Source organism: Wyeomyia smithii, chromosome 3 (genome assembly GCF_029784165.1).
Source record: "Wyeomyia smithii strain HCP4-BCI-WySm-NY-G18 chromosome 3, ASM2978416v1, whole genome shotgun sequence".
NCBI lineage: Eukaryota > Metazoa > Arthropoda > Insecta > Diptera > Culicidae > Wyeomyia > Wyeomyia smithii.
The window spans coordinates 73,633,598-73,659,068 of record NC_073696.1 but is presented as its reverse complement, the minus strand read 5'-3'; the positions used below and the strand labels follow the sequence as shown (position 1 = coordinate 73,659,068).

The 25,471-nt window shown below is 38.6% G+C and overlaps 5 protein-coding genes across 6 annotated transcripts; 1 reads left to right on the top strand and 4 right to left on the bottom strand.

The window, feature by feature from the left end:
* Window positions 1–4,224: 4,224 nt before the first annotated feature.
* On the bottom strand, window positions 4,225–6,517 carry LOC129727897 (DNA polymerase delta subunit 2). Its single transcript, XM_055686165.1, has 4 exons — window positions 6,233–6,517; window positions 5,903–6,175; window positions 5,331–5,455; window positions 4,225–5,271 (listed from the first exon to the last, which is right to left on the bottom strand). The coding sequence occupies exons 1-4, from the start codon at window positions 6,429–6,431 to the stop codon at window positions 4,501–4,503; spliced, it is 1,368 nt and encodes a 455-aa protein (XP_055542140.1). The 5' UTR covers window positions 6,432–6,517; the 3' UTR covers window positions 4,225–4,500.
* A 3,770-nt stretch (window positions 6,518–10,287) lies between these two features.
* On the bottom strand, window positions 10,288–10,824 carry LOC129728350 (phosphatidylethanolamine-binding protein homolog F40A3.3-like). The gene has a single exon (XM_055686788.1). The coding sequence runs from the start codon at window positions 10,822–10,824 to the stop codon at window positions 10,288–10,290; it is 537 nt and encodes a 178-aa protein (XP_055542763.1).
* Window positions 10,825–11,394: 570 nt separating this feature from the next.
* LOC129726862 (actin-related protein 2/3 complex subunit 1A-B) lies at window positions 11,395–13,080 on the bottom strand. The gene is made up of 3 exons (XM_055684022.1): window positions 12,920–13,080; window positions 12,681–12,855; window positions 11,395–12,627 (listed from the first exon to the last, which is right to left on the bottom strand). The coding sequence occupies exons 2-3, from the start codon at window positions 12,751–12,753 to the stop codon at window positions 11,579–11,581; spliced, it is 1,122 nt and encodes a 373-aa protein (XP_055539997.1). The 5' UTR covers window positions 12,754–12,855; window positions 12,920–13,080; the 3' UTR covers window positions 11,395–11,578.
* Window positions 13,081–14,880: 1,800 nt separating this feature from the next.
* Window positions 14,881–17,529, top strand: LOC129726861 (carnitine O-palmitoyltransferase 2, mitochondrial). Its single transcript, XM_055684021.1, has 2 exons — window positions 14,881–15,987; window positions 16,150–17,529. The coding sequence occupies exons 1-2, from the start codon at window positions 15,213–15,215 to the stop codon at window positions 17,358–17,360; spliced, it is 1,986 nt and encodes a 661-aa protein (XP_055539996.1). The 5' UTR covers window positions 14,881–15,212; the 3' UTR covers window positions 17,361–17,529.
* A 73-nt stretch (window positions 17,530–17,602) lies between these two features.
* LOC129726860 (leukocyte receptor cluster member 8) lies at window positions 17,603–22,650 on the bottom strand. Of its 2 annotated transcripts, XM_055684020.1 has the most exons (6): window positions 22,501–22,516; window positions 22,290–22,375; window positions 20,478–21,993; window positions 20,211–20,409; window positions 19,944–20,151; window positions 17,603–19,602 (listed from the first exon to the last, which is right to left on the bottom strand). In XM_055684020.1, the coding sequence occupies exons 3-6, from the start codon at window positions 21,960–21,962 to the stop codon at window positions 19,374–19,376; spliced, it is 2,121 nt and encodes a 706-aa protein (XP_055539995.1). In that variant the 5' UTR covers window positions 21,963–21,993; window positions 22,290–22,375; window positions 22,501–22,516; the 3' UTR covers window positions 17,603–19,373. The 2 variants fall into 2 exon arrangements, with proteins under 2 accessions (XP_055539995.1, XP_055539994.1); XM_055684019.1 differs by having other exon boundaries at window positions 20,478–22,375; window positions 22,501–22,650.
* Between the last annotated feature and the right edge of the window lie 2,821 nt (window positions 22,651–25,471).

The window sequence follows — 25,471 nt, the reverse complement described above, 5'->3', positions numbered from 1 at the left end:
TGTATCTTAGGGAAAGAAAGCTGAATCAACTAAAAAGTGCGTTTTGGTCATTTTGGCTCTAACGTCAACTATGTAAATAGGGGCAGCGTTGTCTGATTCAGTGCACACTGGGCCAGAAATGGAATCTAGCGGAACGAAATTAATAGCGCTCTCAGGGTTTGACCAATCGGTTTCCTATCTTTTACAAAGTTTCTTGGTATAGTTAGGGCTTCATTTTGGATGTTTGAATCAGTTCGGAATTTAGCCGCAAAGGTGGCGTTGCGATGCTAACATCTTTCCCTTACGCAATAGAGCTTTGCGGTATTCGACAAAGTTGTAGATCTCTAAATTCCATGAAACTTTACAGGATATACAAAATTTCTAACTCTTCAAGTTTCAGAGATCTAAGAGTTTTTATAAATTTTGTCTGAATTTCACGTTTTATTGTGATAATTTTATGAGTTCACTCGAATTAATTTCTTACAAATTGAAAGTGAAATTATTACACAAAATTTGAAAAAATACATAATTTTGCGAAGTAGATATCTCAGCGGGTAGCAAGTATTAGCAAACCATGATTTTTCCTAAAAATTGTCCGACAAAAAATCTTCATTTTCTGAAACTTTGAAAGATGTGTTTTTTTTTGTGTTTTTGTGATATTTCAGTTTGAATTTAAAAATAGGTTTCATATAAAAATACAATTGCTATGTATTTATTGCATGAAATACACGGTCCAGTATTTTGATACTCTATCCAACCTATGTGCAGTCTTCAGCAAAGTTTCTCAGTGTAATAAGAACTTCAACTTGACGCTTGGTTTAGTTCGCGATTTGGCCGCAGAGATAACGCTTCGACACCAACTTTTTATTCTTACACGCTAGAGCTCTGCAGTAGAGAAAAAGAACAATTTCAACTGTAGTCTTCACTTCAGAACGTTCACGTTTTTCGCATACGTCGTTGCTATTGGATTTGGCTACGAAACAAACAAAGTAACATTTGATCCAATAGCAATGGATCTACTCTCAATGAGCCTAGCTTAACTAACGAAAATTCGACGTATACTTAAACCGAAAACGTATGCTGATTCAGAAAATTGTATATTCTTTGGTGATTTTAATGTTTCGAATCACAAAACTATATCAAAATACGTGAAACTCAAACAAATTCTTCAAAAACTCGTAAATTTCCCAAAAAAAAAATTAAGAGACAGAAATTTTGTTTCTTCTACGAAGTTACATAACATTTTCTAATCTAAAACTTTGTCGAAAACTGCAGAGCCTTAGCGTGTAAGAATAAAAAGTTAGTGTCGAAGCGGTCAAATCGCGAACTAAACTGAGCGTCAAGTTGAAGTTCTTATTACACTGAGAAACTTTATGAAGACTGCACATAGGTTGGATAGAGTATCAAAGTACTGGACCGTGCATTTCATGCAATAAATACATAGCAATTGTATTTTTACATGAAACCTATGCTGCCGGTAACCGCAAGTCAGTCCCATCTGTAAAAATGTGAAAACGAGAGAACAGCTTCGAAAGATATTTCATTCACGCATAGTTATCATTTATTTAAGATGAATTATTTTGACAATATTCATGCTGAAATATAGTTTGCATACTAGCCTGCACTAATTACGTTGTAAAAACCATTGATATAATTGATTTTATGATAAAAACCTTGAGTGTGACTGACTTGCCGTTACATTCTACACCGAAGAGAAAAGTAACCGCGTGTTGACGTGTTGTTATCCGTTGCCGTGGAAAACTGTCAATTCTTCGCTGTTAGGAAGTGTATGTTCATGAGAACCTTTTAAGAAATGTCGACGTTGGAAAATCTCATGATGTACGGAACCGATGGAAGCTTATCCGGTGAGGACTCGGATAAAGAAACTGAAGCCGGGACTGCAGTTGGTTCATCCGACAACAAATGTCAAGATGATCCAAATCCATTTAAGGTTCGAGCATCACCTTTGGAGATTTCTTGGAACGATTCCCAGGATTCTGATGGAAGTTTTTTCGATACTCAGGATTTTGCGGATAGATCCACGAAGAAGCGAACCAAGAAAAAAAATTGACTTGAATTCGTATTAACAGAAAATTGCTCCACATAAATTCATCACCAATTCAAACTAAAAAATAATCCCAATAATTGATAATTATTACTAGATAACTTATTTTCATCTAAACGGTCGTATCGAAATATTTTTTACTCCCCATTTATTTTTCAGTTGTATTATGCATGTTTTTTTTGTAAATCGGGACTGACTTTCGGTTATTTTTCCTCTGGGACTGACTTGCGGTTACTTTGCCTAATGTGACAATTCGACTTGGTATTGATTTCCACTTTTGTTGAACAAACCACTATTTTTTATCGGTACATCTGAAAATATACTCAAAGCTAGGCCAAAATACGATGCTAACTCAAAATTGACAAAATTAGAGATGGGACTGACTTGCGTTTACCGGCAGTATGGTTATATTCAAACTGAAATATCACAAAAACACACCTTTCAAAATTTCAGGAAATAAAGATTTTTTGATGACCAATTTTTAGAAAAAAACATGGTTTGCTAATACTTGCTTCCCGCTGATATATCTACTTCACAAAATTATGTATTTTTTTCAAATTTTGTGTAATATTTTCACTTAAGTACTTCAAAAACTTCTGTACTCGGAAGAAAACGACGTAATTATTCGATTTCCAACGAGAAAAAATTTGTAAGAAATTAACTCGAGTTAACTCATAAAATTATCACAATAAAACGTGAAATTCAGACAAAATTTATAAAAACTCGTAGATCTCGGAAACTTGAAGAGTTAGAAATTTCGTATATTCTTTAAAGTTTCATAGAATTTAGAGATCTACAACTTTGTCCAATACCGCAAAGCTCTAGCGCGTAAGGGAAAGAAGTTAGCATCACAACGCCACCTTTGCGGCTAAATTCCGAACTGATTCAAATATCCAAAATGAAGCCCTAACTATACCAAGAAACTTTGTAAAAGATCGAAAACCGATTGGTCAATCCCTGAGAGCGCTATTAATTTCGTTCCGCTAGATTCCATGTCTGGCCCAGTGTGCAGTGGCAGAACATAAAACTGAATTTCTGGATAGCTTGCAAGTAAAGGAATTTTCGAAAAACCCTAATAATCTCGAGTCGTGGGCTTACAGGTTTCACACAGCTTCAGTTTGAAGGTGAAGAAGTTATCTGAACAGAAACAGCTGCAGCAGCGGACAGTAATAATCGCCGGCGTATGCCGTAATATTTATCAGTTTTCATGTCGTTTTACGAATTGACGAATTGACGAATTTGCATACCCGAATGCTTAAATCCATTAAATCCTACGAGACAATCATTTTCCTTGGGGCCGGGTTTACCCCCGACACCTCTACAATGCCTCGGCAGCGAATGCGATGCACTGTATAGATACCACGATCAAAGGCTTGAACGTTTGATCTGATCTGTACGATCTACACAGCGATTCCATACAGTTAAGACCCATCTGCAGTTTTTGCTCAAAATCATTGTAGTTGTTCTTTATGAAAAAAATAGACCCATATTTTTTTGTTTGACCATTTTCTAATTACCAATTTTAAAAAATTTGACCGTTTTTTTAATTTTACATTCTGGAGATAAAATTTTTTGAATTTAAATGTCACTAAATATATGTATCAGACATCGTCCATGAGCCACCATGCGTCTCCATTGGAAAAATTTATTGCATTGCCGTATTCATCCATGAAATACGATGCGTCCCCATTGGTAAGTTTTTTTTTTTGACATCAATTCTCGCCTCACAGTTTGCGACCTGATGTAATACCAGAGCAATGCTTGTCGAGGACTACAAAGTAAAACAGAAATTGTTCGGATTGCGCACGATTTTATGATTTCCAACTCAGTTTCTCAATTCAGTTATACCTACTGGCTGTGCTTGGCAAGAATTAGAACATTTCATGTCCCGTTTTTTCAGACTGGACATGTACCACTGTTGCTCACAACGTTATCTAGTTGTAATAATTTTTTCCATAGAACAGAAGTGGTACATTTTTTTCCATTGAAGTTTGCTTAAATTTCTCAACCAGAACTCAATGATTTAGTGCAGTTATATTGGAAAAATTGTTGAAGATAATTTAATATTCGAGTGTGTTTGTTTATCGCGTCTCCTGAAAAATTTACCTAATGGCACATGTACCGTTTTTGCTCTCAACAGCTCAAATGTTCACTTAAAATAATAGACTTCAAGAAAAAAATTCGGAAAAACATTGTACAATCTTTATTCTATTCTTCAAAATACTTGTAATATAGTACAATAGTAATTCTGAATCACCCAGCGACTAATAACATTAATTGCCCATAAGCAATAGCCAGTCTCCCAAGTGACTGTAATATTCGTTTCGATGGGTAAAGACTATGAGAGTAACCGAAAAAATAATGAACAGAAGTAGTCTTGAAACAAATGAATCGCAACGTGTATAATAGAAAAGTAATTGGTAATCCAAAATCTACCAGAATTGGCACACTCAAAACTATTCTTCAACTTGATCAAAGTCATCAACCTTGAAACAGATTGGTTCGCATTCAAGTGTCCTTAGATTCACCACGGCAACTGTGCAAGTTTTAGCAAAAGAAGGGACACAGATTAGCCTTGTACTCCTCCCGTTAGAACCCTGCCATACATCCGTACGAAACACATCTGTATTTCCAGCAAAGTACACGTGTGGACATTCATCAATTATAAACGGATCCTGCTGATAGTAGGGATAGCAAGGCAAGGTATCGGGGGCAGTTGGTGCCAAGTGGCTCCAAACTAAAGTCCATTTCAGCGCCTCTAATGGATCCTCAATTTTGGAGTACCGGGTAATATCAAGCACATTTTGTCCAGACGTACCGAGGATGAAACGATTCGCAATCTCGCACGCGTATGGATTTGGAACACCTCGGAAAGTTTGAAATGGTGCTGTTTTCGGAAACATGCAGTGATGCATTGGTTGCTGCGGTAGCATATGATTAGCCGGATCGAACTCCCCTGGCATTAAATCAACATTGACCGATTGTGACAGATTGTACATGAAGAAATCCACTGCTTGAACTGCGTTAACCAGATCATTCGATTCGAAAGTAGAACGATTATGAAGGTTATTTTTCGGCTTCACCGTTGCTTTGATTGAATTTCCAGCAATGATCACCCGTACGATACTTGCAGCCTCCCAATCGCAAGTTTGGCCAAAACCTTCAAGATTACCAAAAATCCATTGCTGTAGTAGCTCCAATGGCAATGAGTGGTCATTCGGAGAACTCTAATTAGGTCGAAAAAAAACATTATTATTCAAGGCACACCAAGTTTACTGTAAATTACCTGATTTAACCCAGAGATCAACACAACCAGTGGTGAACATTCTAGTGTCTTCAACGGTTTCTGCGGTCCACACTCGTAAAATATGTAATCGTCTACCTGAAAACGTCCGTCACAATCCTCGTAACCTACCAAGAAGATTTAGATTAGGAAAAAAAACACAAACGACAAACCCAAGTATTTTATAAAAATGTTTTTAGTGGAAGTGTGCTCGCCTAGCAGTAAAATTTAGTGCATTAAGTTACAATATTTACAATTAAGCGTGGATGTCTATGTCTGTAGCATTGATAAACTGCCGTAATTAACACATGAAATAGCAAAAAATAAATCTCAACATAGATAATGAAATGTAACTAATAACGACTAAATAAACTTATTACACCAACATCAAAATAATTAAACATGTTTTAGCTATCACTCTCTATTCCACTTACTGTCTTTGCCTGGGGCACATTTCAAGATTCATAATTTTCGAGCATGCAAGAGAAGAAAATAATGTTTAATATCGAAAATTTTCTCAAATATTGCCACTCGATTGAGAACCATAATATACATGCTTACAAGATAATCCATACCTAAAACAGCACAAACGATACCGGTTACTGTGGTGTGCACATTCAGCTTCCCGGTCAATCGAATGCGTTGAAGCGCGTCCTCCAAAATTAGAATGTCTGAATCATCGCTGTAATGAGATCTTGGTGGTTGTGGGACCAGCTGGTTCTCTTCCGATATCTCCTTCAGAATGCTGGGTTTAAGTTCCTGGTGCTTGAATAACGTCCCGATGATAATGCACTGTTCTTGACTTTCCTCCTTAAGATCTGCCAGTTGTTTTACAGGGTACTTGTCTCCTGTAATTTTTTGACACTAATGTTTGAAAAGAAAAACGATATATATCAATGGCTTACCCCATTTCTCCTTAATTCGATCTTTCATCAATTCGGCTATCTTCTCCAAACGAGAAGCGTAAATATAAGCAAACTGTTTACTAAAGTCATTGTACTTGAAATGAAATTTGTCTGCTCGATACACGTATGAAACCTGCAGTCTTTTAAAATCACCATTAAGGTGTGGTTCTTTGAAATGAGTGTCCTCTGGAAACAACATTGTGATATTAAGTTAGCGCGATAGTAAACCGTATTTTCCCCAAGTACTTGCAGACTTTACAGACACCAACCATAAACATAAATACAGAACTGTCAAGCAAACACAATTTTGCGCTAATTTTTTTTTTGTGACCAGGGTTACCAAAAAAGTTTATTTTATCCCTTTTACTTAGAATTCAGTAACATATTACGTAACAACAGCATAAAAACTGTGTATATGTGAATTGAAACGTTTACAAATAGGAATAACTCACATTTCCAAGCGAAGTGAATTTAAATGCTGTATTTTCGCTGCTGTGTACATCTATGAAACAGGTACAACATGTTTGCCTCTAATCATATCACATTGTAAATTGGTTTTGTTAATTCTCCAAAACCTATGACTCGTTTTAGAGAAATTTGTATCATATTGATCGAAACAAAGATTCAAAATAACATAAATTTTACTTTTAGTTGGCTTTTTTCGCATTTTTATACAATAATCGAGCTAGACTCTGAACGAATAGCAACGATAAGCAACGTCGATGACTAGACAGCTTATTTAGCTATTGGTAAGCGAGTTTTGGTTGAACTGTAAGGCAATCCACGAGACAGTTGCGATCAGCTGATTTCAGTCTGTTTTCAACTTATGACAGCGTTATGTATGTTTGATCGATCGCAACTTGTATGCAACCCGAATCCAGATGCGTGAGAAACAAATGTTATCCGATCGGTAGCTCTAGTATCGTGAGTGACAATCCTAAATACAACAATAAAAAATCACTTGATATTATTGCCGATATTAAAAGAAATGTACAAGCAGTGAAACGTCATCCGTGGATTGCCTTATAGAGTTCTCCATTTGATTCTGTATTGATGTGATGCATAAGTGTTAGTGAGATAGTTTTCTTTGTTAGCTGTAAGATTTTCATGTTAGCTGTAAAGCCTGTAGTACACCACAGAACAGATATGCAACTTCGAACAAAACTCTGCAGCAAATCGGTGCCCAAGCTTTCGCATTCATTTTTTGCTGTTCCATCCTACATTGATTTCACAGTGCATCGTTCGAACAGTTCGCTCCAATAGTTTGAACATGCACCAAAAACCTATTTTTTTTTTTGCTTTAATGACCAGGCAAAAAGGTGATCTTGAAAAGTTGAATCTATTAAAGTTAAGTTAAGACAAGACCGCATTCAAGAGATCTTTAAAGTGGAAATTCAGTAACAATTCATGATCAACGTCAATAGAACAAATTAAACTAAAAATCTTTCAACCATTCAAACATTGCCTAACAAATTTTCTTGGATCGTACACCTCACGACTGTTGAAACTATTTTAACTTGGTAGTTGATTTACTAAAATATTTTCGTTAGACTTGGAAACTAAATTTCTCGACCAACGACAATATTTTTTTCTCGTACCGTTTTTTATACCTAACATTGCAAGTAATGCATATCAGACGCGCTATACACAGCACTGCTTACGACATTAGATACAATGTAAAAAAATGATTGTCGTTAGTCAAGATATTCGGTTTTCAACTTGGGCAACAATGAAATTCATTAAAAATATATCTACATAAAAACCGTTGCACGTATGCGGGTGGTACTGTACGTTTATCATGAAAAGGCACCCTCGCTATACCAGTACCGGTAGTCAGCCTATAGGATAGAGAGAAGACGTAGAACTCACCGTTATGGTAACTGTCACACCAAAACGGCGGGTTACCCCGCCAAAATAAGCTTCGCGATGTTATTTTGCGTGACTTTTTCAATATTATATGTTTAGGGACCCAAACACATCTCACGTAACAGGAATGAAACCGTATGACAGTAAGCGTATATCAAACATGTTTAAATTTGATATGTGTTAGAGTCACATTCCGATTCGGAACTTGACCTTCTGTTTACTATACACAGACTTCGCAGCCAACCGTTAAGTGTACAGGACAATTGCGGGGCTAGCGCTACGATCTTACTAACACTAACAGTCTCTCCCGAGTCAAGACTCGAACCTACGATGAATGACTTGTTAGGCCAGCATCGTACCTCGAGAGCTGGGATTCGAAAAACATTAACAATTCTTTTTTTAAATTGTACTTGCATACAAATTGTTCCGTAAACTAGCAAGTCCCTTTTTTCATCGCAACTTGATTGCAATACTTTGCGTCAAAACTTTCGAAACTTTAAAGGTCTTCCAGCCGTTTTGGTGTGAGCTTAATGGAAGTGAGTGTCATGGCGTCTCTCTATCCTATAGGCTGACTAAGTACCGGGGAGAACAAAGGATTCTCTCGACGAAAAAGCGGCGAGAGCTCATACAGTCCTTTTGTTGAATGTATGGAATATGAGCGTAATGAAATTTCGAGTGTAAAATGCGTTCTCTCCACCGCTAGATGTCGATACTTAAAATAAAGAGATTTTGTCTCGTTTTTGGTTCTTCAGTTGAACAGAGTGAGTACACTCTTTGTATAATGGTCAAATATTTGACCTTCTGACATAATGGTCAAATTTATTTGACATCATGGTTGTTGTTTGCCCGTGTTTGCCCCATGTTAAAATTGGAGAGTGACAAACAATTATATTTGACCAAACTTTTATCTGTCAAAAAGTGACAAGTATTTGACGCTCGCTCAAAGAGTGTAATACAGGTTTAAGAATCTTGAACAAAAATAAATAAACAGAGATGAATTTCACGCATACTGTCTGAGATTGCAATGGTGAGATCCATGCTTGGAGAACTCGATAGTTTTGTAGCTTAATAGCTATTAATCTGTTTGTTGGGTCTGTCTTATCTCGACAATGGTGCAAAAATATCAACGGCATAGGCCTGATTGAGACATTATTTTAGAGCCTGCTTCTATTTTGGCCCTCCCTAAAACTAAACTAAAACTAAGATAAACTCATCCGAAATATTTTGCACATCATTTTTTCATGCTTCAGTCAAAAGAGCGAATAGAAGTGCAATTTGATCACGGCTCGTGAAAATCTGTGAGCCGTGTAATTCAATGAGGTTTTTTTCGTGTACAACATTGTCACACTTTAGTTGAAACTTGAGCTTTTATGCGTTTCGCGATTCGGGTAGAGCTTTACAAGTTCTTCATAATTATAACTAATTGTTAATATGACAAATTTGTTTATCTCATTTTTGCCATGTTTGTTACTCACTAATAATGATACTTATGCTGCTATTAAAATTATTTAATCAATATTTTGATATGCAACAGCTGTAATAAACCAAAAATTGCAATGTATTTAAGGGATTCCAGGCCAAAAACACTGCTCTACTCTTAAGTGACAGACGGATCTCATCAATAAGATGTTCCTGTAATCAAAGCGTCATATAGCGGGGGCCTAGTGTGGTTGGTAACGTCTCCGCCAAGCACGCTCGACGCCTGGGTTCGTATCCCACCGCCGACATAGGTGTCGATGGTTGTGAGGTGGCGTGATCCACTCACAACCAACCCAACTGGTCTAGATTCAATCCTAGCCGACACCGGGAGAATTTTTGAGGCGAAAAATCTCTGGGATCACGCCTTCCATCGCATGAGGAAGTAAAGCCGTTGGCGCCGGTCCGTTAATAAACGGGTCGTGAGTTAGGGTCCTGGGAGTGGAGTCGCCTCCCTGGGTGTCGGTGATTGGCCACAACAGTGGCGGAACTAGACCGACGGAAAATAAGTGAGAATAAAAAAAAAGCGTCATATGTAGTAGTATACTTAAATTTATATTTTTAGCTCAAAATGGTAAAATCCAAAATATGTGCCTAACTTATACATATATTGAGGATATTTCGAAGTAAAAATTTTCTGCCAATGCACAAATATTTTCGGCAATATAACATGATCAGAATATTGTTTCTTGTATTTCAAATAACAATTGCTTTTAGGCTCCAAGCTGTTTGTACAAAATCGGAACGTAATCATCCCATTCGGCTTGATAGAAATTGCCGGCAACCGGATTGCCCAAGTTGTACTTATCGGCAAACTTTTTGATAGAAAATCCACCACGATTATCCCCACTTCTGTTGGTCAATCTTGGTTCATCGAAGCTCAGTTTACCAGCCTGCTTGTAGACCAGAAAAACATAACGATGCAAACCAGTTCCTTGCGGAGGTCCCGAGCCTACATACTCCGATAGCGTTTCTCCTTTGTTCACATCAGCTCCGGGAATGTTACCTACCAGCCAATGATGCCATTCACGGTAGGTTGGTTCCTTACGGCTTGGTGCATCTGGATCGGTCATGCAAAGTGTATAGAACACAGATCCATCGGCATTCCATTCCACCTTCGGGATGTCTTTTACTTGAGTCGGAGTCAGCACGTTACCCTCATTGACGACAGCACCGGTTGCGTAAGTGACCTTTGCTACCTCGGCTGGAGCCTTCGGGATTACATCCGGCACGACCTGATGTTTCTCCATACTTTTTTCCACTGCAGAACTGAACAAACGGATAGAAGTTGATAAAACACTACGAGTGAGTACAGAGCACGATTGAAGCCGGCTAATTGACATCATGGAAGTCACTAGATTTACTGCGACGGTCGGTAATATGCACCAGAGCTTTTATTATCGCAAAAGCTCGATTATATTATGCATTGGAAGAACTATGGTTGCCAGTTTCGTGAATGTAGAATCGAATACTAACTCTCAGATATCAACGAGTAAAAGATTTTAAAGAATAGGATTTTAGCTTTTTATCGCAAAAAATTACGTTCAAGTTAGGTACCCTTTCTACCAACCACATGCACGATTAATACAAACTCTATTTTGAATGCGAGATCGATCTATTCTTTAATCAGTTTTAAAAATCATACGGTTTCATATTTCTCGTACAATTATTAAAATGAGTTCTAAGCTGCATTGTTTATTTTGGGTTTTTATTTTAATGGACGATTGTATCTCGTTTTATTGCGTTCTCGAAAATCTATATTTACACACGTTCATCTGTTTACGTACATACGTACATCTGTTTTAGATTAAAAACTAGAATCAAGTAAATAATGAATTTATTGAAGAAATTATCTTGGTTTTACAAATGCATGCGTTACAAATGGAATCATCATTACTCGCTTAAGTTTTATTGGAAAACGCCAAATAATTTTGTTCCCCTTTAGTGAGCTGCATATTCTAGACGTATTTCTATTGTAACCCTTGCATCAAGAATGTGATTTCACTACAGACGTAAACCTTGCATAGAACGAGTAAGTGAGTTGATGTCCCAGATAACCAATTGTCCATCCAGACCCGAAGTACTTATCCGTTGCGCACTACCCTTGTTACCGGAATAAATACAAACACAGGTTATAGCATTCTGATGAATGGATTCAAGGTTTGTATCGGAATTTTCAGTACGTGAATTACGATCCAGCGACTGAAAAATGCGCATAGCTGAAATACCTCCCTGTTCTTTTTTTGTAGACTGATCTAACTTAGCCGACAATACAACCTTATTTCCATCAAATGTATAAATCAATGGGACACAGCTATGGCCAGCCATTAAGATAGACTGAGCCGATATCCACTCACAGCATAGAAAAGGAAGATACTCAGTTTTATATTTAATAGCGACATTTCCGCCGTTAGCTTCTGCTATGTTAATAGCGCTGTCGTGACCAACCCAGCAGATACGATTTCCATCAGCTGAAAAGCTGACACTATGTACCCACCCTCCACCGTTGGTTGAATTTTTAAACTCAGCCAGCATCTGTCCCAAAGGTTTTTTCGGACCCCAAGCCGTTGGTTCCGGATGTTGTTCGATATCTTTGATAAATGCAGAGAATACACGCACCTTATAATCGGTTGAACCAGCAACCAGTAGCACATTATTCGGGTGCCAATCTAAGGAAGTAACAGTCGAACGAATCGGTTTCTTAATATGTTTCGAAACCCACCAGTCGTTCTCAGACTCAAAATAGCAAACAGAAATTAACCGTGCTCCAGAACCAACGGCAAACTTATTCTCCAAGGGAGACCAACGTACGCATGTGGCAGCACGATTGATTCTAAGCAGCACCAAAGTTGGCTTCCACTTGCCATCTTCTCCTTGACTCCAAACATATGCATTCCGGTCTACCGCACAAGTCACAATCCGATTTGTGTTGGGAGCCCAATCGATTCCCATCACACGTAGATCATGTTGATTCAAGACATCCAGCAGTTTCCAATCCGATCCCTCTCGTTTATAAATATGCACTTCATTATTGTTTGGGGAGATAGCAATTTCTGAAGAGGACCGATAGTTAAAAACGGATTAAAAGTTCCACGGTTTTACTTACGGGTGCGATCCTTGTTCCAAGCGTGACAGGTGATTGGGTTTACGGTACCTCCAAAAGTGTGACGTTCAGTCATTTCGCTGATTTTGAATTGAATGAAACAATGAGTAATCTCTGCAAATATTTGTGTGTATCTTGGTCACACCCAACTTTCAGTGGTTTTTGTTCCCTCGGAATACTGCCAATATAGAAAAATTATTAGGGCATTTCTATGCAGCTTTGGGCACAAGAGTATGAACTACCTTTTTCAAATCGAAAACCTGAGAAATTCGCGGACTCTGGGCCGTCAACACGAATTTTTTACTCAGTGAAATAACTGTGCCAAGATAAGACTCGAAAAGTTCGAATTAGAAAGCAAAAAACAGTGTTGAAAGCATAAAACTGTTTCACGTTGACATCCAAAACGTCAAAAACAGGTATGAGGAAGAGATGCCAGTTTTATTGTAAAAAACTTCATCTAAAATCTCCTGAAGTTCGTGTCAAATTTACCGTCTCTTATAGACCGTCGCACCAAAAATTTTTAACCATACTTTTTTTGACAGATAGTGGTAACTTTGCTTACGTTTCAGATTATGTGCTTTTTTGGTAGAGTAATCGTGTGCGTATTGTAAATGCTACTTAATTCACAATTGTTCTCAGTCTACTCTAGCACTGCGCACACAGCATTTAAAGGGCATTTTGATCATAATTAAAACGATCTACAGAACATCAAATCTGTTTCGCCCAGACGTAAACAAAGGTACCACTTTTTTTAATTCAGATGCATGACATAACCGTGCGATGTCTAATCGCGTTTACAAAACTTAATGAGATTTTGAAGGCTGTTCACACTTGCGCGAATCCAGATCTAAGGGGGGGAGACTAAAAATCGATCTAAATCGCAACAATGACAGTTGATACATGGGCGAACCACATACTAAAAACTGGTGATTTTTTTTTTGGTACTCTTTGCCCCACATCACACGGTACCCACACCAGTATGAACTGCTCGACGAAAATAAACGGAATGAATTTTCTTCATAGCGGCTCTACTCGAGCCCTCAACAAAATCCCTTACGAAACTGTCAAAAAGTTGTTTACAAAATCAATGCTGCATTTTTCGAGTGGAAACGAGACAAATGCAGGGCTGCGCAGGTTATCAACCTCCATAAACTATTCAAACAGAGGTTTTTTTTACAGAGGTTGGTACTTTCGAGTAGTTTGTACCAACTTTTTTGGAAGATTTTCCCTGAGTGTTACGTATGTCTTATGCTAAGGAAAGACAACTCGGTATAGATTTGCATCCACTTTGGGAACCACTCGCTGATTGGTTGAAATTGAAAACCCCGAGTGCGTTAAAATTTATTATCAGGCTTGCTGGCAGTGTTGTTGAACAACATTGTTCGTTGTTTTGATTTATGTTTTTAAATGATGTCACCTGTTATAATCTAAAATAATTTCAAGTGAACATTAAAAAAAAGTACAAATATGGGCATAGTAAGAGATCCGACTTTGATCATCACTAATATCAATTACTAAAAGATCCAAAAGTGCGCAAGGAGTGATTACGGTTTTGCGTGAAGCATAAGAACAGCATACCACTGCTCAATGTCGGGAGTAAATAGTGTTGTATGAGCTTATTTTTACTTTTGAATCCGTTCAGGATGAAGTTTGGAACATACCTGTTGAGGCAAATTGCTAATGCGGAAAGTACAATTCAGATGAGTCAATGGATGAATCATAATCATTGATGGATGACACGTTCGATTTTAAGTATATTAAAGATGCAGGTTCTCCGGTAACCCTCAGACGGTAAAACTATCGCCTACAGGAGGAATTGTGCATAATGGTGATAATAAGCATTAAAACATTCAAGTATTTTCCGAGTGAATGGCAACACTTACGAAAAATACAACAGGGATCATCGAGGTGGATGAGGAAGAAGAGTAAGAAGCCAGATGTCGCCCCTTATGTATGTGGGCGAACTGTTATTGTAGCGATTTCGAGCAGTTTAAATTCGAATTTAAAGAACGATAGAAAATTTTTGAAAATCACGTTTTTCTCAGAAAATGCAGGTCTTGCAGGTGATATGAAAAAACTGATATAGCTAAACAACCCAGTTTTACTCATATTTCGACAGCATCATCAACTTTGACATAAATATAGATCAAACAAAGCCTGGCACCCCTGAATAATACTGCAGATGAACGCACACTAATGAACCTTCAAATGAATGACGAATGGGTAAGCAAAAGATACGATATTATATCGAGTTGAACTTGGACAATGGAAGAAGACAGGATTTTATTTCCATTGTGTTTAGATTACAGTTGTAAAACGTAGAGGCATTATTAGCTTTGCTAGTGTTATCGTGAGTGTCCACATACCAACTTCTTTAATTAAGACGAAAAAGTGAAATAAAAAAATTGATAACTTGTCCTGTTATCTGTTATTATATTACTCAACGTGTCGCTGCTGAACTTTGTACTGTCGAAGAGAATTTTGTGACTGCTGTAATTGATTACATTTCTTTGTTATTCTGTTAATAATAATATAATGCAATCAAAAATGCTTCGAATTCAACGTAATTATTTGGTCGTATGCTATCGAACTAAAACTACACGGCCGACAAGTGGTGATGAATACCAATATCTACAACGGACCAGAATTCCGATGCTCCACTTTCAAGCATCGCTGCCTAGGCTTCCTATTCCAAAGCTAGAAAAAACTTGCGAGCGCTATCTTGTAGCTCAAAAACCGTTATTAATAGAAGAGGCCTTCCAAAAAACTAAAGATAACGTAAATCGCTTTTCAGCGACTATGGGTCCTAAGCTTCAACAACTTTTGAAAGAGAAAGATTCAAAAAATAAGCATACTAGCTATATTTCTGAACCTTGGTTCGACATGTATCTTCGAGACCGGGTTCCGCTGCCTATAAATTACAACCCACTGCTGTTAATGAACCCTGACCCAAGGCCAGCTTATAATGATCAGTTAATTCGAACAACCAACTTAGTGATAAGCTCCTTGCGCTTCATGAAATCGCTCCGTGCGCAATTGCTCGAACCAGAAGTCTTCCATCTTAATCCTGCCAAAAGTGATACACATACGTTCCGAACAATAACTTCACTAGCACCCTCAATCATATCGACATATGTTGCCTATGCATTCAAGGCCTTTCCGTTAGATATGAGTCAATATGGAGGATTGTTTGGTGCCACCAGAATTCCCGAAACAGGAAAAGATAGAATTTATAGAAACGAAAAGTCGAGACATTTATTGGTAGTTCGAAACGGACATTTGTACTCCGTGGAAGTTCTCGATGAAGAAGGTAAATTTACTAAGATGTTTACATCGTAAATAATATTTTTGATCTTGGCTTGAATAATTTGATACCAAATGATTGACTAATATCTTGGCAGATGATTACCAAGAACTACAAAGTATTGAATATTAATTGGCTAGCGCCATTTCATTTCCTTAACCTTTACAGGTAACATAGAGCAACCTGGAACTTTGCTTGCCCGTTTCAAACGTGTTCTAGCAGACAGTCGACCTATCGCAGAAAGTCCTCTCGGTATACTGACAACGGAAAATCGTGACTCGTGGGCTAAAATTAGGTACCACCTCAGTGAGATTGGTAATGAGAAAGCACTGCGTGAAATCGATTCTGCACTATTCTGCTTATGCCTGGACAGCGATGCATTTGATCCCGAGCAGCCGATACCTGCAATTCGAAATTTTCTTTTTGGAGATGGGACTAACCGTTGGTTTGACAAATCATTTTCACTGATCGTCTCGAAGGACGGAACGACTGGTATAAACTTTGAACACTCCTGGGGGGATGGTGTCGCTGTTTTGCGGTACTTTCAAGAGATCTACAAAGAAACCATCAATGCCCCATTTGTTCATCCTGACACACAACCGAGTGATCCCAGCATAAGTGAGAACGTTGTCAAGGCGATCGAGATCGTGTTAGACGACAGAACTAGGAACGGAGTCTTAGCAGCCCAAAACCATCATAATACAATAACTGATTCGTTGGATATGAATTACCTTAAATATGATGGTATCAACAAAAATGTTTGCAAAAAGCAAAAAATCAGCCCAGATTCAGTAATGCAGCTAGGATTTCAGTTGGCTTTCTTCAAACAACATAGCAAATTCGTAGCGACCTATGAATCTTGCAGTACTGCCGCTTTTCGCCATGGTAGAACAGAAACCATGCGGCCTTGCACGGTAGCAACAAAAGAATTTTGCGAGACCATTGAACGGAAACAGAATCCAGCATCACCGACTGAACTGCGTGCGATCATGGACAAATGCTCTAGTCTACATGGACAACTCACCAAAGAGGCAGCGATGGGACAAGGCTTTGATAGGCACTTGTTCGGTTTGCGACACACAGCAGAAATTAATGACATTCCCCTGCCGTGCATTTTTGATGATCCATCGTATGCGGCAATAAATCAAAACATACTATCTACTAGCACGTTGTCTTCGCCGGCTTTGCTTGCTGGCGGATTCGGGCCAGTAGTTAAAGACGGCTACGGTATCGGTTACAATATACAGGAAGGATTTTTGGGGAGTGTAGTTACGAGCTACAAATCGCATCGAGATGGAAAAGAATTCATCAATTGTTTAAAAAGTGCCTTCGAGGATATAGCCTCTGTACTAAAGAACTCGAAGCCGTTAGTGAAATAGGACAACCGATATTGTTTCGCTGTTCAAAATAGTTACTATGTTGTTAAAATTTATAAATCACGGTTTTGTTGGAACTGGTCAAGGTGTATTTTTGTATTTGAAATATATAACGCATCGTGGGCACATTTATTTTTTACATGTTTTCAATAAAACTATGCAAAGCTAGGAACACATTCTTTGATTTTAAAAGCAGACAAATCGCAAACAAATTGAGTTGTCATCTTATACGGAAAAATGCGGTGGATAATTTTCTCGTTTATTACTTGCCGTGTTGTCTGCTAAGAATAATTGAGAAACGATGCGGTTGGCGTGCATGGTAAAAGTTATTAAAAGTATAATAAAATTTATTTTACCATTCAATATCGTAAAATTATCTTGATTAAAACTAGTTAATGAAAAGCGACAATAGAAACCAAAGCAAATGTAGAAGAAAAAAAATCCGCTCCGTTCACTTTCACAGCCTCCGTGGTTCCGTCACCAACATTTACTCTGGTTGTTGACACGGTTGCAACTAATAAGTGGATAGGATATGACGTGGGAAAGGATATCTGCAGCAAGATGGGATGTTCTGAGTGACTTAGACAGGATATTCAGGATATGGATCTTTCTGCTCACGGAAGGATGTTCGAGGGTAAGAAATTTTCTCTGTCATTGATCGTTCTTCTCTAAGAACCGCTGATAGGCAGAAAACCATCTTTGCTTCTTGATGATTTGCAGATGTTCTTGAGCACGTCGTTTACCTATAATATTCCAGAAAGAAAACCACAACGCACTCTTCCTTTCAAATGCGATCCGTTCCTTTTCCAAAACTAAATGCGATGGTAGGACGTTTAAACATTGTTCATATTGCTAGAATATTTACACTTAGTCCGCCTATCTTTTTTTTTCACTATCAACAATATTTACAGATGATACTCATGGAAAATTATAATCTTCCGAGAGTGATAATTTCAAATAGTTCCTCAGCATTAAAGTTTGCAAAATACACTCGCGCGTAACTTTCCGTGACAACTGCTGAACGAAATGATCGCTAGTCTTGTGGAGATCCTTCCTTGTCCTTGTTTCCTTTCCCTTTGTTGTTTCCGTACACCGTTATTGCATTAAATATCTTCCTGCTATATTGTTTTCAATATTTTGATTGCCGGTCACAACTACAACATATCATGTCGGTGTAGAGCTATAGTGTGAATACACGCTTTATGGCAGGGTCTAGAAAGCCGCGGTAATGTGGCGAATGTTGAATGAATCAGTAAACCTTCACGGCTTGAACATTCTATATCTGACTACACTCAGAAGGTATAGAATGACTGAATCAAATGGTCTTCTGGCATATAACTCAAAAGTCGATGAGCTATAAACTGTTTGATCCTTACTAGGCCAGAACGTAACAGGGCAGGCATCAGTCAATTTCCGTTGATAAGATGAAAGTCAATCTCATTAGATCGTATAGCGTACGTTACGAAGTACCAGAATTCGATACGTTCTTAAAGGTGTTTCGTCACATGTGTTGTACCCAAAATCATTTCACATCATATAGTGGTCACTACAGACCGGCCTGGACGGACTTCCGAACAGCTGCTGATCAATTCGAGATCCTAGAGCATGAGGCACGTTTCGTTCCACAAACTTCCTTCGATGTCAATCACCACAAGGACTAGCGATCCACTGGATACCAATAATGTTCATTAACAAAGTTCTTTACGTCACGAATCACATATACACAAAAATTCTTTTTCATCTTCCATACACCGTTTTTCCACCTTTCCCGCTGTGCTACAGATCAAGGTAAGCTGATAAGAGTTCTAAACTGAATTCCCGACTTTTTCAACGTTATCGGAAAAAAAACATATGTGTAATTTTCTCCAACAGAACCAATCGCTGTAAGGGCTTGAACGGTGAGCGATCAGCTTGAGTGAAGGTCAGTCGACAACAGTGATTGGCAGATGTCAGGTACCCCTTTCACGTAGAACACACATCGAATCGATGGAAGCAGAGTGGAACAGTAATTGGAACTTAGAAATTCGCCAAGACATTCATGCTGGTCTTGCAGTCAATTAGTTTCTTCACACTTGTCGCAGTCACGTCACCCGTAGCAGCACCAACAACAGCAGTGTTTGTACCAACGTTTTCTTGCTTTGAAATGAAGGTCAATTCGAACGTCGACAGCCAATCGAAACACGTGTCCTCGCTTTCAAACGCCAATGTTTGACTGATATAATCCACCGGGCAACTGGGACGATAACTAAATGTGTAATAAATAGTATATAAATTATTGTGGATAAAGAAAAATACATAATTTAAATTTATGTAAAGGTTAGATGGTGCGAGAACTCGCTACCACATTAGTTGTTGTCCACCTAGAAGGAAAAGTAATTGAAATGCAATAGAAAGCGTTCCTTTCATTGAAAACCTAGAAATTATCTGCCAAAACAGAAAATTTACGTCTTCAGTACACGAACCCCAGGCTAGAACCTAAGTGAATTATTTAGAACTAGGAAATAAGCTCCACCTGCTCGCGCCACGCAATGCGCAACAAGCAAGAAACACTTAATAAAAAAATACCTTGCTCGAAGAAATACGTACGCTTTTATAATATTCTTCAGGGCAAATTTGCGCTCCCGCTCAACGAACCAGTCGATTAGATAGCCAGCCATCAGCGGGGCTTTGCGATAGAGCTTGAAGAATTTGCTGTAATTACCAAGAGCCCACGCGGAACGCAATTTTAAAACAAATATTATCATTTCATTCTCAAGTTCGGCAGGAGTAAGAGCTTTCAGAATAGTGGTCAGATCTAAAACGAGTAAGCCATTACTAACGCGAAACAAAACATATCGAACCAATCAAAATTACCAAGCGTATTTTTGGTGAAAATATAATACAGGACTCGGTACGCTGTAAACTCCAATATGTTCTCGCCTCCCACCTCTGAATACAACATTTTTAGCTGAGTCTGGCATTGGTTGAATTCCTCGTGATCACCCTTTTCCATTGCTATGCGGGCGTGCGTTTCATATACTTGGACAGTGAACTCATCCCGGATGCCTTGCACCTACAAAGAATCACCAATAGAACAATAGAATAGTATTTAAAATAAATGCACGAGATGTTCACACTCACCGTTAAATCCTGTCGAATAGACTTCAGTTGATCGCACGCATAATAGTAGTCCTGCTTTTCTACCCACTTGTTTTTCACGTTCTGCAACGAGTATCGAAGCACTTCGACTGGACGTACCTCGGACGCGGCTGGGGCCTTCGTAAGACGCAGGAAACTTTTCTCGAGATCGCGACAGGTACCTACTATGTGCAGATCAAACAAATCTAATCCAGCATCATTGTCACCTGTTGTATCTTCAATGAAAAGTCGGGAATGTGAAGGCATCTGTAGACGTTTTTTCAGCGGCGACGCGAGACTGGGAGGCGAGACTTTTTTCGTGTTAGAGTTGTTGAAACGAGCTGCACGTTTCTTGAGCGCTTCCTGATCTCCATCGATGTCACCGCCGATCTGACCATGTTCCGAATAGAAACCAGAACGTTTTTGATTTTTAGATGGACCAGACTTTGATTTCTGGTTTGACTTCTGATTTTTCGATTTGTAGTTTTTAGCGGACGTGCGACTGTCATCGCTACTGTCTGAGGAGCGACGTTTTCTGCGAGGAGATCGAGAATCGGTGCTAGAAGAACGACTATGTCGACTACGACCATATCGATTCGAAGGGGTTCGGGACCGCGACCGAGAAGCGCGTGATTTTTTCAATCCCGATTTCGTACCAAGGCGAGAACCAAGAGAATGTTGCATTCCAGTATTTGCTGCATTTTTCCGTGAATAACTCTGATTATTTCTTTGGTTGTAATTGTTGATGCCACTATTGGGACTGTTACTCCTTCGTGTGTTTTGAAACTGGCTAATACTTCCAACAATTCCGGAATTCGAAGTTTTATTGTTGGGAATAATGGTTTCACGTTCGCTATGCACACTCGGAACTGGTTCATTATCCCAATCTTTTGTCCACAATTCACCTTTGTTCGCGGCAGCTGTAATACGCCCTTTAAGGCAGATATCGATTTGGTCTTTATCAAAATCCGTCTTGCATTTGGCATAACAGCGCGCGACAAAATTATTCAAACTTTCTGGCCATGCGTCTGTAGGATTATTGAAGGGATCAGGCTTTTTCGATACTGGTGGTGGAGGAATGGCAGTGCTGATGGTTCCCCCAATGGGCGAATGATTTGGAATTGGTGGTGGTGGCCGACTAAGATCCGGAACTGGCATAGCTAAGGAGTAATGATTATTTCCATCCGCAGTTGTTGGCATCAGAGGTGGTATATTTCCTGAGTTAAACATTAGTTTGTTTGCTGACTGTTGATTCGCTAAATTTCCGTTCATGTTTTTGTTCTTTTTCTTCTTTCGCTTGCCAGTTTGATTGAACTGCTGTTGCTGAGGTTGCTGTTGCGGCGGCTGCTGCTGCTGCTGTTGTTGTGGTTGCTGCGGTCCAATGTTTAAAGGGTTCGATTGAACCAGAGGGCTAACCCGCTGCGGCTGTTTGTTTATGTTGAATCGAATAGGGCCAAATTGGCTGGGAGCTTGTTTGAATCCTGTCATGTTGCCGTCCGGTTGCTGCTGCTGAGGAGAGCTAAAAAATGTTGTCTTGTTCAATAAACTACCTGAAGATGGCGACGCGGTAGAAGAAGTCTCCAAGTTATCATCAACGGATACGTTAACAGTTCCAACTGCCGGAAGTGGAGGCGGTGGAACATTGGTGGAGAGTCCTCCTCCAGAGTTGAATTGTAACTGCTGATAGTATGCATTGCAATATTGTGCATACTGTTGATACGCCATTCCGTAAGGGTTATTTTCGGAAAACCCGTTGTTTTTCGAAATGGTATTATCTGGCGCGTTCATACAATTTATAGGTAACACAGTACTTACAACAGTTTCACCAGCACTAAGCATAGTACCGTGAAACAAGTTATCAACTTCAGAACGTATTGCTGGCGCTGGGCGACCTATTTTCACTGTAAAAATAAGACAAAAACGCAAATTCAAGATGGCGGATTTTCACACAGCTGAATATTTTCTAAAAATGGCAACTTTAGACCCTACTACAGCATTTTCAAAACTACATTCATATCGTTCATACCTGTAGAATCCAATAAACTTATACTCCGTTGGATTTGAAGATCTATTCAAATATTCAATTTCACTAAATTTTCAAAGAAACGAACACCTCATGTACACAAGCAATCTTTTGTACGATGACTCGAACACTGATTTAAAAATGCAATGAAAGTGAAATTTTGGGCGATCTACATCGATAGTTGTTATATCGATATTTTTGAGCACAATAATTTAGTACATGATTTTTGGGAACATCGTATATTGCGTAACACAAAATTATGTCACCAGATCATGATGAACTCAAATGACAAAAATCGTTAAAACAACATCGTTAAAAATCTGTCCACGTGGTATGTGGATGGCCCCTTACAAACCGTTTACATTGGCGTTGACGGTGTTGCTGATATTTGTTTGGTTTCTGCGTGCGAAAAAGAAAGAAGGAAATATTTTTGCTTTTGTCATCACGTACATTTTTGAATTACATACGAGAGTTCACGTAGGTGCGAACAGCCTTCGAAATCTCTTTCAACGCGAATAAACCGAATTGCTGTATCCAGCTTTCCACGAGCGGTAATGGCGGACAGTGCACGCAGCCCATTCTGACGTTTTCTGTAGGTCAAGGAATTTTTAATCGCAGTAACGGAGTAGAAAATATAACAACGTCGTAACGTAGCATAGCAACTTCAACAAACAATGGGCGTTTTGTTATTTAAATTTCGTCGTGCGCATGCGCGGATCAAAATAAACAAAACTGTTTATTAAAGTTGCTATGTTACGATGCAACATTTCTGTGTTTTTCACTCCATTACTGCGATTAAAAATTTGCTGACCTACAGGAAACGTCAAAATGGGCTGCATGTACTGTCCGCCATTACCGCTCGTGGAAAGCTGGATACAGTAGTGCCGCATGGCGACCTTATTGCAACAATATTTTTTCACATGTGAACGAGGCTGGCATCACTGATAATGCTATCTGGTTACTCATTGCTAGTACCACAAACAACAGACGTGCCACTTCGAAGAAAAATCCTCAAAAATCCTTGTCCTTATTTGAAACGTTACACTCATGCGCCACCATATGAGCTTATTGCCTACTAACTTATTTTCGTAAAACCGTTCTTGTCTTTGCTAATGGGTGTTGTTGAAATTAATTCAACGATAGTTTTTCCAAAATTACAATTCCCCGCAACACGGAAATGAAACGCACTTTGATCCGTTGTTGAAAATAGCGAGAATATAATTTTCCTGTCACAGAAACATATTTTAGGTTAGCAAAGGTTTACATAGGATATTAATTATTAAACTGATAATGCGCATCTTTAATTGAATTTAGGTTAAGTTTAGAATGTAAGCAACTTACGTTTAGTCTCTCCTTATTTTTGCAGCTTAGTGTTTTAGTCTTCTGTGTCACCGTGCGGAACGGTAGAATCAGTTTTAATTGTTCTATCCAGCTTTTTACGCACCATAATGGCGGGTGCTATAATGCGCGTTCGTAATTTGTGAACCTCTCTGCTTACGTCAGATTCATGATTTCTGCAGTTTTGTCAACATTAATGTTGCCAGATTTATTGTTTTTCGTACGAAATACATGAAGAGTCAAACTGACGTAAGCAGAATTGTCAAAAGGGTAGGTAACATATTACGATATGTTGCCTAATAGGGTTGGCCAACAGGTTTGCACGCTTGCTTATATCAACACCAGCGGCGTTACTGGCAGTTTTTGTCTTTGATAATAAATGTGTACGCTTGCCTATAGTGACACCAGCGGCATAATTGCCCACTAAGCAAAATTTCAAAATAATCGTTGTTTTTCTGGACGATAAAATCGTCATCGAGTAGCACGTCTGTTTGTCTGTGCTAGTACTATTAAATATTACCAAAAACATCATATCAAGAAGACTGGCATCTCTGGATCGATCCCATACAAATGACAAGCGTCAAATCAAACAGCGCACTCCATCTATCAAAGGTGGAAGTTTGCATCGCTCCGAAAATAGAGTGGGCGTATGTGGTAGTCCAACATGTGGGTTCAGCTTGCATTCGCATCGCCAGCATACACACTAGCATGCGTCAGTTACACTTTTACTCGAAAGACTGCGCTGCCAAAACTGTCGATCAATCTCAGGCAGAGTTCCCAGTCTTCTTGATATGATGTTTTTGATATTACACAATATGCGGAGACGAGCAACGTAATGCCTCGATAGTTGCAACCGAGCCTTTGCCATCCCTATACCGAGAAACAGTGAATGACAATGAATTCATGTCCTGGGCTCAAATTGATTTGTGCCCGCTGTCAGCAGTAAGATAAAGATGTATGAAAAGAAGCGGTGATATTCTATCTCGTTAGCCCTTGAAACATGGCGTGATGCCAAAGGGGTGGTTGCAACCTAAGACAAGACGCGACAGCTGGTCACCGTTACATTCAACCAATTTGAACCGGCTGCTGATTGGCTGAATCCGATAACGCAATCGTCACGTAGAAAATACAACGAGGTTCACTGTAAAGCAGTGATGCTGGAGAGTCATAATTTAGCTATTATAATTGTTCATATATAATGATGCAAAAGTATATGCAAGGTACATGATAATACCAAGTAATGTATTTCACTGTTATAACTTTAAAAATGCATTGATTAATCGTTTTTTACTATTTCGGTTGAAGTCCAAGAAACTTAGGAAGAAAAAATTTGGGTACCAAGAAACTTAGAAAGAAAAAATTTGATAGTAGAAGTATGCTTTATTGAACATAAAATAATAAATAAAAATTGAGTATTATTCGCCTATACTTTGCAATTTTAATTTGTTTTATTTTCATTGAACTGCAGAAGTTGTTAAAAATAATCATTCTGGCATCAACGGCATGGAACGTTCAAAAAAATTTCGACGGGGATGACGGTCGTTACGAAAAGAAAAATAAGAAGCCAGCTGTCGCGTCTTGTCTTAGGTTGCAACAATTCAGTCGATGACCATTCTTATAGATAGGGCATATTAGG